At 38.0% G+C, this 18,677-nt stretch overlaps 1 protein-coding gene across 10 annotated transcripts in view; it reads left to right on the plus strand.

Annotated features, from left to right (window-relative positions):
* Positions 1-18,677, plus strand: part of PDS5B (PDS5 cohesin associated factor B) — a 208,855-nt gene that overhangs the window by 154,323 nt on the left and 35,855 nt on the right. For 8 of the 10 annotated variants that reach the window (XR_014819173.1, XR_014819174.1, XM_021065557.2 and 5 more), the window contains exons 21-22: positions 2,226-2,384; positions 17,373-17,441. Coding sequence is in view for 6 of the 10 variants with exons in the window: in XM_021065557.2 (XP_020921216.1) it covers positions 2,226-2,384; positions 17,373-17,441 (228 nt within the window). In the remaining 4 variants the exon portion in view is untranslated. Of the gene's footprint in view, positions 1-2,225; positions 2,736-5,057; positions 5,751-17,372; positions 17,442-18,677 lie in introns of those variants that run through there. The other 2 variants (XR_014819175.1, XR_014819176.1) reach the window with 2 other exon arrangements.

Consider the following 18,677-nt stretch of genomic DNA (forward strand, 5'->3'; position numbering starts at 1 on the left):
GAGGATAATGTCGATTATAACTTGAATTTGTAGGGTATTTATTTTCATTTTGATATCTGTTACTTCGTCTTTGTAAGAACCTAACCAGTAATCCTTTGCTGTAACATACAAGGTTGGTTGGCTTTCTGAGGAAAGGTTTCACAGAGACATCTGGCCATTTTCAGTTACCAATAATTGTGTCTTGGATAAACCTCATTTGCCACTGCACAAAGCTAGCCATTTTAATATTACCATTAATCCAAGTTCTGGCCATTAATTTTGCTTTTTCAAAAATGATTTTGTTATCTTATTGTAGAAAATTATCACACATGATAATAAATAAATTTTTAAAAAGTACACCGTCAGGTATTTGTTTGAAATGTAAATAACAAGCTGTCACTTAGATGTGCAGTAGAGGTAATGAGGGGGCATCGAGAATAGCAAGAAATAAACTCATTTAAATATACTCTTGACTAAATGAAGCCTCTCATATTGCCCCAGTATTTTGGGAAAAAACAGTTTTGTTTTGTTTTTCAAGCCTAGAGCTCTTAGTGTTCAGTGTAGGAGAATAGAGCATCAGTTCTTCATTAAAATGTGTTATTTAAAAATTTTTAATGGATAATGTAATCACTTGCTTCAAAATCAGAAGATACAAATGTCCAGTAATAATAGTATGAGGGTAAAACATTTTCTTCTTTACCTCACCCTGTATCCCCACATCCAGTTTATTTTCTGAGGCACCCAATGTTGTCAGTTTGTTGTTTTTTGTTTGTTTGTTTTGTTTACATTTTTACAGCTGCACCTGTGGCATATAGAAGTTTCCTGGCTAGGGGTCTAATTGGAGCTGCAGCTGCAGGCCGATGCCACAGCCATGGCAGTGCTGGATCAGAGCCGCATCTGTGACCCACACCGAAGATTATGGCAATGCCAGATCCTTAACCCACTGATGAGGCCAGGGATCAAATCCACATCCTCACAGAGACAGCGTTGGGTTCTTAACCTACTGAACTACAACAGGAACTCCCAGTGTTGTCAGTTTCTAATGTACTTTTCTGGAGAGATTTTATTCATATTCAAGTAATATAAATACACACCTGTACATGATTTGCTTTCCTCCCTTCGTCTTATTCCATGAGGCATACTGCAGTCACTTTTCCCATTTTCCTCCTTTAAATTTTTTTTTTTTTTTTTTTGTCTTTTTGCTATTTCTTGGGCCGCTCCTGCAGCATATGGAGGTTCCCAGGCTAGGGGTCGAATCGGAGCTGTAGCCACCAGCCTACGCCAGAGCCACAGCAACGCGGGATCCGAGCCGTGTCTGCAACCTACACCACAGCTCATGGCAACGCCGGATCGTTAACCCACTGAGCAAGGGCAGGGACCGAACCCACAACCTCGTGGTTCCTAGTCAGATTCGTTAACCACTGCGCCACGACGGGAACTCCCCTCCTTTAAAATTTTAACAGTCTATTTGAGATATCAATTTGTATGCGTATATAAGGATCCTCATCCTTTTGTCATGGCAAAAGGAATACAATGGCTGGATTTCCTATTAGAATAATAAAAATAATTTTTTAGTTATGATATTTAATATTTGATGCCATAAAAATCCTCCAAAATGCACATAATTACACACAGTAGAACATTGTTTCTTGCTCCTGAAAAAAGACCAGTTGGATGGTTTGGTTGCATTCTAGTCCGTGGCTTAGGCACACAGACTCTTTTAGACTAGTGGCTTCTCTTTGAGTCCCACTGGATCCTTGTGTTAAGCCAGCCAGTGAGTCAAGAGAGGGAAGGTGGAGAAGATACACTGCTCATCTCTGCCTCAGCGCAGGCATGGCATACCTCACTTTGATTCCCATTCTGTTAACCAGAGCACACCCACGTATCCTCACCCGACTGCACGTGTAGGCATCCTTATGCCCAGGAAGTAGAATCGAAGAGGATGTTGGTAAGCCCTAGCAGTCTCTAACGTATTTCTGTATGTGGTCATAAAATATTTGAAACATAATATGATTCTTTGTGCTGAATTGTTTCCTTACCTACCTCTAAAATATAACTTGGGCAAAACTGAAAATTCTTAAATATGCCTTCTAGACATAAACTGTAAAAGTTGAAAGGTAAGCTTGAGCTACTAGTTACACCATGTAGTAGTAGAACTTTTGTAGTTTTTAAAATTTGAAGATGAAATATGTGAACAGTTTGCATGTTTATGAAATTGAATATATTTTCCTTTTCTCATTTTTCAGCCTCTGCATAAGAGCCTAGATCCAAGCAACCTGGAACATCTCATAACACCGCTGGTTACTATTGGTCATATTGCTCTCCTTGCACCGGATCAGTTTGCTGCTCCTTTGAAGTCCTTGGTAGCTACTTTCATTGTGAAAGATCTTCTCATGAATGATCGGGTAATTTATATTTTTTAGATGTGTATTCTTTATAATACTGTCTTTTAAAATTTTATACAACAAAGAGAGAGGTGATGCAATATAAATAACTCTTCACCTTGGCTAAGTTTAGATTGTCCTTTTTTTTTTTTTTTTTTTTTGTCTTTTTGCCATTTTCAGGGCCACTCCCGCGGCATATGAAGGTTCCCAGGCTAGGGGTCTAATCGGAGCTGTAGCCACCGGCCTACACCAGAGCCACAGCAACGTGGGATCTGAGCCACATCTGCAACCTACACCACAGCTCACGTCAATGCCGGATCCTTAACCCACTGAGCAAGGGCAGGGATTGAACCTGCAACCTCATGGTTCCTAGTCGAGTTCGTTAATCACTGAGCCACGTCGGGAACTCCAGATTTTCCTATTTTTTTAACATATTGGATCTCATTATAAGTCAAACTACATTGGAATATCTCTTTAGTTGAACATCAGCCTTTGACGTGGAATACATTCCTTGATAAATAGAAAATATCACCTGATTCTGACTATATTTCAACTATACAGGGGTTTAATTTTTGTAATGACATGTATTTTAAAAAATGTGAAGTCTGACAAGCTAGTTTACAGTCTGGTTGTCATTACAGTAGTTGTTTCATTTCCTACATACAACAGGGATTTAAAAGAGCCTTGGGAGAAAACATTGGGAAAGAAATAGTAATTTTTTTCCAGGGTGTGAGTATTTGGGCGCAGGGTATGCTTGGATCTGGGAGAATTCCCCTGCAGTCAACTGGAGTTTTATGCACGTGTCTGTGTATTTCTAGATAAATACACATGTGCAGACACATACATATCCATCTACTTTATGTCTACTGTGTGCTCAGGACTGTAATAAATTCTTTGGAGAATTAAAAGAAATATTAGATATAGTTACTCCTCTTGAAATACAGTTAACGATTCTTGAAATGTGTAGCTTTATCACCACATTTCATATTCATAATTTTTCTTCCATCCTGATAAGGTAACTGTTAATATTTTAAAACTAATTGGTATGGGAAAATAGTTTGTGGGGGTAATAGTCAAAATAATTGCGTATTATGTTAGATCTCTAAGGATTTGTGGCTGTTTAACTGTGTGGCTGTTTAACTTTTTAACACACATTAGAGTTGTGTGATTTGGAGACCAAAGGCCTCTATTAATTATAGTTGTCTACCAGTTCCTCTGGCTTTGTTCTTGAGTTGTGTCATTCACTTTTTCTTCCCCTAAGTACAATATATCATATATGTATCCTTTAGATCATATTTGTTAATTGTGTGTTTCAAGTTTTTATATCCTAACTATTATGTTTTCTTTTTTTTTTAATTTTTTATTGTTATTTCCCCAATACAGTTTTTTTTTCTACTGTACAGCATGGTGATACAGTTACACATACATGTATACATTCTTTTTTCTCCCATTATCATGCTCCATCATAAGTGACTGGACATAGTTGTTTTCTTTAGTGAACAAATTTTATTGACATAAAACATGCCAGAAAAGTGCATACTTTAGAAGGGTACAGTTCATTAAGTTATCACAAAGTTAGCATTTTGACTAAGCAACTATCCAGGTAAAGAAATAGAATATTGCCAGTGTCTGAAAAGTGTCCCACCCACCCCACCCACTCCTGTTTATTTTTCCTTATTATTACCTCCTCCTACTCCCTGAATATAACTGTTATTCTGACTTCTTACAGTATAGAACAGTTTTACCTGTTTTTAAACTTTTATAAATGGGACGGTACAAAATAAGTCTTTTATGTCTGGCCTCCTTAACTTAGTATTATGTTTATGAGATTAATCCACCTTGTTGCATATGGCAGTAGTGTGTTCATTTGCATTGCTGTATAGTATTTCATTGTTTCCATTTATTATAGTGGGTCTGTTGCTGGACATTTGGGTTATTTCTAGTGTTAAATGCATACCTCTGCTATTAATATTCTTTTACATATCATTTTGTGTACTTATGAATACATTTCTATGGTAGTATAATTGCTGTACCCTAGGGTATGTGTAAGTTTGATTTTCGTAGAATTTGTCATATTGTTTTTCAATATCAATTAATATTCCTAACATTCCTATAATATTCGAATTGTACCATTTCCTAATCTGTACTAGGTATGCCAATCTAACATTTTAGCTCTTAGGTGACTGTGTAATGAATGGTGTGCTGTTGGTTCCCTTTTCATGTATGTGGTGCCTCATTGGCTGTCTTCTTCCCTGAAGTAGCCACTCTAGCCTCTTTCACAATTTTCTGTTATATTGTCAGCCCCTCTTATTCATTTATAAGATTTCCTTATATATTCTGTTGGCACTATGTTTTATTTACAAAGTTCCTTTCCCATTTTGTATGCCCTTTTATACTCTTTTAGTGACGGGTTTTGTTTTTTTTTTTCTTTGGATGAGCAGAGATTCTTAATGTTATTTTATTTATTTATGTATTTTTTTTTTTTTTAGTCTTTTTGCCTTTTCTATGGCCTAGGCATATGGAGGTCCCCAGGCTAGGGGTCTAATCAGAGCTGTAGCCACTGGCCCACACCACAGCCACAGCAACGCCAGATCCGAGCCGCGTCTGTGACCTACACCACAGCTCACGGCAACGCCGGATCATTAACCCACTGAGCAAGGCCAGAGATCGAACCCGCAACCTCATGGTTCCTAGTCAGATTCATTAACCACTGCGCCGTGACGGGAACTCCAGAGATTCTTAATTTTAAACCCATTTTATCAACTGTTTTCTTTTTGATTAGCAGTTATATTGTTTTAAGGTTTTTGCCTCCCCCAAGGTTGTGAACATACTCCCTGTATTACTTTCTAGAGCTTTGTTCATCTGTACAAGGCACTAGCCACATGTAGCTATTTACATTTAAGTTTAAACTTAATATAATGTAAATCTGTTCATGCATTTCAGGTGCTCAGTAGCTGCATATTGCTAGTATTAGATAGCACACAACATTTTCGCTATCTTAGAAACTTCAGTTGTACTCTTTTGCTCTAGGAGCTTTAAATAGTTTTAAATTTCATATTTAGCTGTGTAATCTATTTAGTATTCATTTTTGTATATGGTATGTGATAGAGGTGAAGATTCATTTTTATTTCCATCTGACTTAGCACCATGTATCAAAAAGACTGTCTTGGAGTTGGCGCAGCGGATTAATTGGTTAAGGATCTGGCATTGCCATGAGCTGTGGTGGAGGTGGCAGACGCAGCTTGGATCTGGTGTTGCTGTGGCTGTGGTGTAGGCCAGCATCTGTAGCTCTGATTCAACCCCTAACCTGGGAACCTCCATATGCCACGAGTGCAACACTAAAAAAAAAAAAAAAAAAAAAAAAACCCAAAAAACCAAAAAAACTCTCTTCCCTGTGCTTACACAAAAACAGAAAATCATGTGAAATTCACATAATATTAACCATTTTAGAACATTCACAGTGTTGTGCAGTCGCTCAGCTCTAATTCCAGACCATTTTCATTAAGCATTCACTCTCATTTTCCCTAGCCTCTGGCAACCACCAGTCGTCTCCTTTCTGTCTTACTGGATTTACCTATTCTGAATATTTACTTTACAGGCATACCTCTGTTACATTGTAGCTTTGGTTCTAGACCACTGCAATAAATTGACGATCACAGTGAAGCAAGGCAAATGAATTTGTTGGTTTCCCAGTGCATATAATAAGGTATATTTTCATTATACTATAGTGTAGTAAGTGCACAATAGCATTATATTTTCAAAAAAGGTACAGACCTTAATTTAAAAATGCTTCATTGCGGAGTTCCCGTTGTGGCACAGTGGTTAATGATTCTGACTAGGAACCGTGAGGTTGCGGGTTCGATCCCTGGGCTCTCTCAGAGGGTTAAGGACCCGGCATTGCCATGAGCTGTAGTGTAGGTCGCAGACACGGCTCGGATCCCGCGTTGCTGTGGCTGTGACGTAGGCCAGTGGCTACAGCTCTGATTTGACTCCTAGCCTGGGAACCTCCATGTGCCACGGGAGCAGCCCAAGAAATGGCAAAAAGACCAAAAAAAAAAAAAAAAAGCTTCATTGCTAAAAATGCTAACCATCATCCAAGTCTTCAGTTAGTTGTAATCTTTTTGCTAGTGGAGGGTCTTGCCTCAGCATTATTATTTTTTTCCATTTTTTTTTTATTACTCAAATGAATTTATCACATCTGTAGTTGTATAATGATCATAACAATCTGATTTCACAGGATTTCCATCCCACAGCCCAGGCACATCCCCCCACCGCCCAAACAGTCTCCTCCAGAGACCATAAGTTTTTCAGTGTCTGTGAGTCAGCATCTGTTCTGCAAGAAGTTCAGTCTGCCCTTTTTTCAGATTCCACACGTCAGTGAAAGCATTGGATGTTGGTGTCTCATTGTATGGCTGACTTCATTTAGCATGATAGTTTCTTTTCTAGGTCCATCCATGTTGCAAAAAATGCTGGCATTTCATTCTTTTAATGGCTGAGTAATATTCCATTGTGTATATGTACCACATCTTCTTGATCCACTCCTCTGTTGATGGACATCTAGGTTGTTTCCATGTCTTGGCTGTTGTAAATAGTGCTGCAATGAACATCGGAGTACATGCGTCTTTTTGAGTCGTGGTTTTCTCTGGATAGATGCCCAGGAGTGGGATTGCTTGCCTCAGCATTATTGATTAGACTGGTGGTTACTGAAGCTTGGAGTGGCTGTGATAATTTCTTAAAATAAAAATATGCGGATTACCTCATTAACTAGTCTTTGATGAATGATTTCTTTATAGCACAGAATGATGTTTGATAGCATTTTTATCTGCAGTAGAACTTTGAAAATTGGAGACTGTCCTCTCAAACCCTGCTGTTGCTTTGTCAACTAAGTTTATATAATAGTGTAAATACTTTGTAGTCATTTCAAGTCTTGACCACACCTGTAGCAGAACTTGATTCCATCTCAAGAAACCATTTTTTTTGCTCATCCATAAGAAAGAAGTTTGTGAAAGTTTGATCGTGATATTGGAACAATTCAGTCACATCTTCCGGCTCCACTTCTAATTTTAGTTCTCTTGCTGTTTCCACCACATCTGCAGTTACTTCTTCCACCAAAGTCTTGAACCCCAGTTCTCCATGATAGTTGGAATCAACTTCTTCTGAATTGTTGTTAATTTTTTTGAATTATAGTTGACTTACAATATTATATTAGTTTAGGTGTGTAACATAGTGATTCAATATTTTTATACATTATAAAATGATCAGTGTAAGACGTCAGGTTATCATCTGTTGCTGTACAAAGTTGTTAACAGTATTATTGACTGTATTCCCTATGTTATGCATTACATTCCTGTGCCTTACCTATTTTATAACGAAGTTTGTACTTCTTAATCTCCCTCACCTATTTCACTCATCCCTCACCCTTACTCCTCTCCCCTCTGGCAAACGCATTTGTTCTCTTCTCTATGAAGTTGTTTCATTTTATCGTGTTTGTTCTTTTGCTTTGTTTTTTAGATTCCACATATAAGTGAAATCGTATAGTGTTTGTCTTTTTCTTTTTGTCTCACTTATTAGCATAAATGCTCTAGCTCCATCCATTCTAACACAAATGACATGATTTCATTCAATATTATGCCTGAGTAATATTACAGTGTGTGTGAGAGAATGTGAGTGTAACTATGACATGCCAAGGCAAAGTAGACTTTGTAGCAAAAACTGCAGCAAGAGACAAGAATGTTACGTAATAATAAAGATATCAACCCAAGATGATTTATCAACCCAACAAGTTGTAAATATATATGCACCTGGCATAGCATCACCTGAATATATCAAGCAAATATTAATAAACATAAAGCACGAAACTGACAGTAGTATGATAATATTAGGGTACTTTAATAACCACTTATATCACTGGATAGATTATCCAGACAGAAAATCAATAAGGAAACACTGGCCTTAAAGAACACATTAGATCAGATTGACTTAATAGAGGTTTATAAAACATTCGATCCAAAAGCAGCTGTCATAACTTTGTTTCTGTTTTGTTGTGTTTGTTCATTTGCTTTGTCTTTTAGATAACACATATAAGTGAAATCATACAGGTTCATCTTTCTCTGTTTGATTTATTTCACTCAGCATTAAATCTATGTCTGTCTATTCATGTTGTTGCAAATGGCAAGATTTTATTCTTTTTATGGCTGAGTAATACTCCATTGTATATATAATATGTTAATGCATCTTCTTTATCCGCTCATCCATTGATAAAACTTAGGTTGCTTCCAAATCTTGGCTGTTCTAAATAATGTCACAGTGAACTTAGGGGTGCATTCATCTTCTTTCATTAATTGTTCTCATTTTCTTCAGATAAATACCCAGGAGTATTAGGATTATGTGGTAGTCCTATTTTTAGTTTTTTGAGGACTCTCTATACTGTTTTCCATAGCAGCATCATGAATTTACATTCCCACCAACAATGTACCAGTATTCACTTTTCTCCACATCCTCACGAATGCTTGTTATTTGTTACCTTTTTGACAGTAGCCATTCTGACAGATGTGAGGTGATATCTTATTGTGGTTTTGATGTACATTTCTCTCTGATGATTAGTGATGCTGAGCATGTACCTTTTAGCCATTTGTATGTCATATTTGGAAAATTCTCTCTTCAGGTTTTCTGCCGATTTTTTAATCAGGTTGTTTTCTTGCTCTTGAGTTATATGAACTCTTTATATATTTTGGATATATCTTTTGCAGATATCTTCTCCCATTCAGTGGGTTGTCTTTGCATTTTGTTGATGGGTTTTTGGTTTTTTTTTTACTTTTTAAAAAAAGTTTTATTGAAGTTTAGTTGATTTACAGTGTTGTGATAATTTCTGTTGTACAACAAAATGATTCAGCTATAAATATACACACACCCATTCTTTTTTAGATTCTTTTCTCATATAGATGATCACAGAACATTGGGCAGAGTTCTCTGTGCTATACTTCAGGTCCCTGTTGATTCCATATACCACAGTGTGCATATGCCAATCAATATTTTTTTTTCTTGATGTTCAGTTATGTGGGTTCTTTGTATATTTTAGATATTAACCACTTTTCAGATATTTTGTTTGCAGTTGTCTCCTCCCATTCAGTAGTACTGATAGGCATGTATTTATTGCTTTTAAAAAAATTTCTTTCTTTCTTTCTTTATTGGCTGCCCCAAGGCATATGGAGTTCCTGGGCCAGGGATCAGATCAAAGCTGCAGTTGTGACCTAAGCCTCAGCTGCAGCAACACTGGATCCTTAACCTACTGCGCTGGGCCGGGACTTGAACCTGTGTCTCAGTGCTCACAAGAGACTGGTGATCCCATTGCACCACAGCAGGAGTTCCTACTTATTATTACTATTTTGTTAATTATTTTTCTGGTTGTTTTATAGTTCTTCTTTTACTGTCTTCCACTGTGATTTGTGAAGTGGTGTTTGGACTCTTTCTTTTTTTACCTGTGTATCAGAGATTTTAGTTTGTGGTTGAATTAAGATTGTTATGTAACAATCTCTGTGTGAGAGAGAGAAATTTCTAGTTAATGATCTTGTCTTTTTCTGCTTAGAAAATTCCCGTTTCTTTTAACGCTAGTTAGTAATGCTGAACTCTTTCAGCTTTTTTGCTTATCTATAAAATTCTTCATCTCTTTCTAATCTAAATTGATAGGCGTGCTGGGTAGAGTATTCTTGGTTGTGGGTTTTTTTCTTTTAATCTGTTTGAATGTATTGTACCACTCCCTCTGGCTTACAAACTTTCACTGAAAAGTCAACTGATTGTCTTATAAGAGTTTCCTTGTGTGTGACTATTTGCTTTTCTCTTGCAACCTTTAAAATTCTGTCCTTATCTTTACATTTTGCCATTTTGATTATAACATGTCTTGGTATGGACCTCCTTAGGGTCATCTTGTTTGGGAGTCTCTGTGCTCCTTGGACCTGAGTGTCTGTTTCCTTCCCCAGGTTAGACCAGTTTTCAGCTATTGTTGTTTCAAATGAAATCTCTGCCCCTTTCTCTCTTCTGCTTCTAAAAACCTTAGAAAGCGAATGTTACTACACTTGATATCGTCTTGGAGTTCTCGTAAAGTATCATTTTTTGTTTTGTTTTGCTTTTTGCTTTTTGGGGTCATGCCTGCGGCATATGGAGGTTCGCAGGCTAGGGGTTAAATCGGAGCTACAGCTGCCAGCCTACACCACAGCCACAGCAAGGCCAGATCCAAGCCACATCTGCAACCTCCACCACAGCTCATGGCAATGCCAGATCTTTAACCCACTGAGCACGGCCAGAGATGGAACCCGCAACCTCATGGTTCCTAGTTGGATTCGTTAACCACTGTGCCACAACGGAAACTCCCTTTTTTTTTTTTTTTAAATCTTTTTTTCTGTTCAGCTTCATTGATTTCCACAACTCTGTCATCTAGTTTGCTGACCCATTCTTCTGTGTCCTCCAGTCTACTGTTGATGCCTTTCAGTGTATTTTTTTGGTTGTTGAATTCTTTAGCTCTAATTGGACTCTATCTATAATTTCTTTTCTTTTTTTTTTTTTTTTTTTGTCTTTTTAGCTATTTCTTGGGCCGCTCTCACGGCATATGGAGGTTTCCAGGCTAGGGGTCAAATCAGAGCTGTAGCTGCTGGCCTACGCCAGAGCCATAGCAACGTGGGATCCGAGCCGCGTCTGCAACCTATACCACAGCTCACGGCAACGCCGGATCCTTAACCCACTGAGCAAGGGCAGGGATCGAACCCGCAACCTCATGGTTCCTAGTCGGGTTCGTTAACCACTGCGCCACGACGGAAACTCCAATATATTTTCTAATTCTTTTTTAAACTTCTCACTGTGTTCATTCATTCTTCTCCCAATCCATTGAGCATATTTTTGATCATTACTTGTAACTCTTAATCAGGTAAATTGTTTATTTCCACTTTGCTTAGTTCTTTTGAGGTTGTATCTTGTTTTTTCATGCCAGACATATCCTCTGTCAACTCATTTTTCCTAATTCTGTGTTAAGCTATTATGTATTATATAGGTCATTTCTTGATCCTCTTCACCAGAGCTGTTCGCTAATGAGTGCCCCTGTGTGACTGTGTGGGCTCTTCTCTTATGGCAGGCCTGCTACTCTGGACATGCTGGTTGGCAAAGCTTACCCTTGGTGCACTGCCTTTTGTGGTGCCTGCCAAGCCACTATCGGTTATGTCTGGGTCCCGTGCTGGGCTGGCGGAGCAGTCTGGGAGATCCCATGGCTGTTGCCAACCTGATGGTGTGCAGGTTAGCCCCTGCTGCACAGGCTAGAAGGAGGACTCTGTAATGGTGCTTGCCAACACCAGTGTCTTGCATGGTGGAATGAGCTCCCAAAAATGACTGCCGCCATTTTCTGTGTCTCCAGGAAGAGTCCCAGTTGCCCTCTGATGCCTAACCAGGAGGTGCTCCAAGATCAGCAAGTAGGTCTGACTCAAGATTCCTTTCATATTACTGCCTCTGTGCTGGGACTCAGAGATTATGAAAGATTTTGTGTGCTCCCTTTTTAAGAGTGGAGTCTCTCTTTCCTCCAACTCTCTGGTCCTCCTGTATGCAAATCCCTCTGACCTTCATGCCAGATATTCTGGGGGCCCATCTACCCAGTGCAGGATACCCAGGCTAGGGAGCCTCGTATGGGGCTTGGACCCCTTGCTCCTTAGTAAGAACCTCTGAATTTGTGATTATCCTCTTGTTTGGGGATCACTTACTCAGGACTATTTGTGTTAGTTATCTTACATCTCTGTAACTCTGTCCCTCTTGTGGTTTCTTCTTTATATCTTCAGTTGTGAAAAACCTTTTCTGCTAGAGGAGAGGTTCTTATAGGTGGTTTTTATATACACAGTTGTAATTCTGGTGTGCTGGTGAGAGGAGGTGAGCCTAGGGTCTTACTCTACCATCCTGGCCACCCTCCTGTTAATGTTGATGTTTTGACTTCTTCCCATGAATCATGAATGTTCTTAATGGTCTCTAGAGTGGTAAATCCTTTCCAGAAGGTTTTCAGTTCTCTTTGCTCAGATCCATCAGAGGAATCACTTCCTGTAGCAGCTATAGCCTTATGAATTATATTTCTTCAGTAATAATACTTGAAAGTTAAAATTACTCCTTGGTCCATGGACTACGGAACGGATGCTGTGTTAGCATACATGAAGACATTAATCTACTGACCATCTCCATCAGAGCTCTTGGATTACCAGCTGTATTATCAGTGAGCCGTAGAAGTCGTATAGGAATCTTTTTTCTGAGCAGTGGGTCTCAATATTAGGCTTCACATATTTAGTAAACCATGTGGTTAGTAGATGTACTATCAGCCAGACTTTGTTATTCCATTTGTGGAGCACAAGTTTAGCATGATTCTTAAGGGCCCTTAGGATTTTCAGAATGTTAAATGATCATTGACCTCAGTTGAAAGCTGTGGCTGCATTAGCTGCTAGCAAGAGTAGGCCTATCCTTTGACACTTTGAAGCTAAGCATTAACCTCTCTGGCTTTGAAAGTCCTAGATGGCATCTTCTTCCAATATAAGGTTGTCTTTTACATTGAAAATCTGTTGTTTAGCATAGCCACCTGAATTAGTTATCTTAGCTCTGGATACCTTGCTGTAGCTTGCATAGTACTTGCTGCTTTACCTTGTACTTCCGTGCCACGAGATGGCTTTTTTCCTTGAACATTGTGAACCAGCCTCTGCTTGCCTCAGATTTTTCTTCTGCAGCCTCCTCACCTCTCACAGCCTTCATAGAACTGAAGGGTTGGGATCTTATTCTGGGTTAGGCTTTGGCCTAAGGGAATGTTGGGCTGGTTTGATCTTCTCTCCAGTCCACGAAAACTTTCTCCATATAAGCAATAAGGGTGTTTTGCTTTCTTAACCATTCACATGCTTACTGGCGTTCCTTCAACAACTCTTCTTTTGCATTTACACCTCGCTGTCACAAGAGGCATAATTTTCAGCTCATCGCAGCCTTGAACATGCCTTTGTCATGTTCTAAGCTTAGTCATTTCTAGTTTTTGATTTAAAGCGAGACGTGTGGAGTACCCGTTGTGGCTCAGTGGTGATGAACCTGACTAGTATACATGAAGATGCGGGTTTGATCCCTGGCCTCACTCAGTGGGTTAAGGATCTGGCATTGCCATAAGCTGTGGTGTTGGTCACAGATGCAGCTTGGATCTGGCTTTGCTGTGGCTGTGGTGTAAGCTGGCAGCCGCAGCTCCAATTCAGCCCCTAGCCTGGGACTTGCCATATGCTGCATGTGAGCCCCTAAAAAGCAAAAATAAATAAATAAATAAATAAGACATGCAATTCTGCCTTTCACTTGAAAACTTAAAGCCATCGTAGGGTTATTAAGTGGCCTAGTATTAATACTGTGTCTCAGGGAATAGAGCAGCCTGAGGAGAGGGAGCGAGAGAGGGGAAAGGCCAATCCATAGAGCAGTCAGAACACTTACACATTTGTTAAGTTCATTGAGTTACATGGGCATGGTTCATGGCACCTCACAGTAGTTACAGTAGCATCATCAAAGATTGCTGATCATTTATCACCATAAGAAATGTAGTAATAATGAAATTACTTGAAGTTATTGTGAGAATTATGAAAATGTGACACAGAGGCATAAATAGTGAGTAAATGCTGTTGGAAAAATGGCACTCATGGACTTGTTTGATGTAAACCTTCAATTTATTATTTTTTTTATTTTTTAAACTCAATGGATTTTATTGTATTTATAGTTGCACAGCTGTCATCACAACCCAGTTTTTTTGGGTGCGTGTGAGCACAGATTTCTCTAGGTTACGTTCACATGGGTGAAATTGAACATCAGTGTGTACACATACTTTTTATCGCTGAGTGATTTTTCAAAATGGTTGTTAAAACTTGCTTTCCTCTCAGCAGTACATACCACCTGTTATTGTCAGATTTCTTAATTTTTGCTCACATAATAGACATAAAATAGTGTCTCTGTATAGTGTTATAGTCTCAATTTGCATTTACTAATAAAGTTTATGTGTCTAGTCATCACTCATGTTGCCTCCTTTGTCAAATTCCTTTTGATGTCCTCGACCTTTTTTTTCTTGGTTTGTTTGTCTTTTCCTCATAGGTAATCTTTACACACACTAATATTTTTTTTTCAGGCATATGTCGAAGTATTTTCATAAAATGGATACAATCTCATTTATTCCCTCGTATCCTTTGAACAGAAGTTACTAATTTTAATGTAGCTAAATTTATCATTCTTTTCTCTTGCTTTATTTGCTCATCTACAAGATGTCTTTCATTAAAGTTTTATAATTTTCTCTGTGAAGAAAATTTTAAAATTTCTCTGACACAACTTTGTTAGGAACTTCAGTTTTTAAAATTAATGTGTAGTGTTTCTGGTTGATTGGGGAACTTATTTTGTAGTTTTGATCTTATATCCACCTATCTTCCTAAACTCTTTTCTCTTTACTTTTCATGATAATTATGAGAAAGGCCACTTTTTATCATTTTATTATCCTGAAATATCTCTGTATATTTCCTTATGTTTCCACATGCATCTCCTGTACTTACGTGTTTCCATCTCGACTTCATCTATCAGTTTTTGAAAGAGGTATATTCAACTCTTCTACTGTGATGATATTTTTGATCTTCTTTTTAAAAAAATCATTTTTGTTTTGGCTTATTTCGGTATTGTTCTGCTACTTTTACAGGTGTTCATGAATTTTATATCTTACAATGTGAGATTAAAGAAAGGTCACCAATATCCTGTTTAAATTAGTATTTCATTTAAGTCCACATCTCATTTAATGCTTTTCATTTTGACTGGTATCTCTCTCCATCCTGTCTAGTTTTAGGTTTTCTCTGTCTTTGGTTTTGTTGCATCTGTTGTGGTTTTATGTATTATTTCTGAATGTCTTTTGGTCTTACTTATGATAGCTTTTTTTTTTTTTGGTTGTTTTTCGTATTTGTAGTAACTTATACTGATTGAATTTTTCTTGTGAATTAAATATTTTAGTGGAGTGCATCTTTGAATAATTCTTTCAAAATGGCTTGTGATTTGGAAGATCTTTCTCTTGAATTTTTAAAATATTTTCCTCCTCATTCTTTTTTTTTTTTTTTTTTTTTTTTTTTAACGCCCATATACACGGCGTATGGAAGTTCCCAGGCCAGTGATTGAATCTAAGCTACATGTGTAAATTAGGCTGCAGCTGCAGCAGTGCTGGATCCTTTAACCCAATGCACCAGGTTGGGAGTTGAACTTGCATCTCCACAGCAATCTGAGCCACTGCAGTCAGATTCTTAATCCATTGCACCTCAGTGGTACCTCCTTCCTCTTGATTACTAAATAACTAAAATTTATTTCTCAAGTCGCTTGGTTGCAGAAATTTCAGGACATTGTTTTTTGACATCTGGTCTTGCCACCAAGAAATTTGAAGTCAATCTAGTTCTTTCTTCTTTTTTTGGTAAGGTTCCCCCATTAAAGCTTTGGGTTTTTTGGACATTCTTAGCTCAGAAATTTCATGAGTATGTTTCTAATATGATTCTTCTTTTATTATTTCCATGTCATACTTTGAAGGCACTTTTTAACTGAAGAATTGATTTTAAACTATTTGTATATAGCTCTTTGTGTTTGGGGAGTTTGCCTTCTGGATGTTTGGGCTTATCTGTCCTATTGCTAGAGGGTTATCTGAAGTACTGTTTGAATTCTCTTTCCTCTTAAAAATCACTCATGTCAGGTGAAGGTAAAAATGGGATTTCCAGTGTTCCAAGATTGGGTTCAGCTCTTCTGTCACTTTACTTAATTTCCTGGCTGCTACTGTAAATTCACGTATTTATCATCTCAGGGTTATTCTGTGATTGTGCTGAAAAAAAATGTCTTTTTAATGAGTGTTTCCTTCCATGCTTTTATGACAGTGTCAACGCTCTACCTCTGTTAATTTTTTGTACCATGTATTTTCCATTCTTTAGAATTTTCCTGTGATTTTGATTTTCTTTTGGGCCCCTTCCTGCCCAGCTAACTGGAGTGAGTGCATGCACGCATGCAGGAGCCCACATATGCGTACGTTTGTGTGTGTGCGTGTTGCCATTTTGGTGGGATTTAAATAGGAAGTTACTGATGTATGTTTTCTGTTACTTCAACTGCAAACCTTTGTAACTTTTCCCAGCTCAAAATATTTTGCATGTACCTTTCCTCTTGTTTAAAAACTGCACCTGACCCTTCAGCAACATGAAGGTCAAAGGTGCCAACCCTCTGCAGAGTGAAAGATTCTAGTACAATTTATAGTTTGGTTCCTCCCTATCTGCAGGGCATTTGTGATTTAGCCAACCATGCAGTGTGTATTATTGTAGTATGTGTTTGTTAAAAAATACATGGACGTTGGAGATCCCATTGTGGCTTAGTGGGTTATAAACCTGACTAGTAGCCATGAGGATGCAGGTTCGATTCCTGGCCTTGCTCAGTGGGTTAAGGATCTGGCATTGCCATGAGCTGTGGTGTAGGTCATATGTGGCTCAGATCCTAAGTTGCTGTGGTTGTGGCATAGGCCAGTAGCTGTAGCTACAATTTGACCCCTAGCCTTGGAACTTCCAAATGCCACAGTTATGACCTTAAAAAGAAAAAAAAAAAAAGTGGAAATGGATCTGCACAGTTCCACCTTGTCCTATTCAAGGGTCATCTGTACCCTTTTGGGCTCCACTGATTTTTACCCTAGTCCTTGCCGGCTGCCTTAAATAAATTGAAACATTGGTCTTAAAGGGGTGAGTAAGGAGGTAATTGTAAGTGGCTAATGTCGGTCCTGTCTCACAGGAACAGAGAACCCACAGGTGATAGATATTTTCTTATGCGGTGCTAGTGAGGACAAAACTTTCAACCTTTTTGAATTGAATAACAGAAAGCATAGTCATATGTAATGACTGTTGCTGCAGAAGATAAAAATTTCATTTATTCACTAAATATTAAATATAATTAAACATGAGAAGTTATATTCATGTTTTTAAGGCCTTAATTTTTGTTTAGCTTCCAGGAAAAAAGACAACTAAGCTTTGGGTTCCAGATGAAGAAGTTTCACCTGAGACAATGGTCAAAGTGAGTGATATACAAAGATCTGTTGATTTTAATATATTTAATTTAACATATTATTATTATTACAGATATTAAGATATCTCTTCCTATTATGTAGAAAGAGCTGTTAAAATCTTTTAAGTTCTTGTATTTATTGTATGACATTATCCTCTGTGCTGTGAGTGTATAGGGCAATAATAAGAAATCTGAGGCCTGTGGACAGCTGTAAATGTTCTAGTTTGGGGGGGCGGGGAAGAGTTTGAAAACTTCCATGTTGCTGGTTCTTAAGTATCAGCCTGTTAATGGCAAAAAACAATGCTGGTTTCCTTATACATTCTCCTGTTTGGTAGAGATGGTCATTCATATTTTAAGACTAGTGATCTTTTCCATGGAATTTGATAAACTTTTTTCTTTTGAGTTAGAAAAAAAATCATGTAATTCCCTGATGTAGGAGTTATGCATAAAAGATTGCTCATCACTAGTGTAGAGAGTATTGCTGTAAACACCATATGTAGTCTGTAATATAGACCTCATCTTGGTCCACAGCCCAAGGTGTGTGTGTGTTTTGTATATTTTAATGTAGTGAACTACTTTGTCACATTATTGCAGATTCACATTCTGATACTGTTTCTCCAGAACTGTAGTAGTCTTTCCTTTAGCAACATTGAGTGATGCTTGATACTTTCGAGTTCCTGTATAAACCTATTTTCTCAGTATTAGTCTTAAGTAGCAGTTTTGTTTAGTTGAGCAGCATTGCACCAGAAAGTAGGCCATCTGCGCTTAAGTTCATGTTTACCAAGTGGCCCAGGAAGAACATTTTAAAACCATCAGCCACCTGCCACTGTTCAAAGCCCATTTAGCTCCTGCGCCTCAGATCTGTAAAAGTTCAGATAATAGGTGAAAAAGCTAACATGCAGCCCTTCAAAAAGGATTGTTGTAATTATTAGAGGCAGTAACAGTTTTTAAAGTACCAAGTTCTTCATAATTGTAAAATGTATCAAGGTAAGGTGGTATCATCTCTCAGACTCAGAAGATTGATGTAATTTGCATTTGGGAACTTTTCAACTAGGGGTGTTAGTATGATTTTACTGTGGGTTCCAAGTAGAGTGGGAGTTCCCTGATGATCCAGTTGACTAAGATTTGGCACTTACACCGCTATGGCCTGGATTCAGTCCCTTGGCTGGGAAGTGAGATCCTATATCAAGCCACTGCATGTTGCAGCCAATGAATGAATGTTGGGGAACCATTAAAAATACAAAA

The sequence above is a fragment of the Sus scrofa genome, chromosome 11 (genome assembly GCF_054392235.1).
Source record: "Sus scrofa isolate SSC_HxYL_T2T_F1_AM1 chromosome 11, Sscrofa_HxYL_maternal_Yorkshire_Landrace_v2.0, whole genome shotgun sequence".
Lineage (NCBI taxonomy): Eukaryota > Metazoa > Chordata > Mammalia > Artiodactyla > Suidae > Sus > Sus scrofa.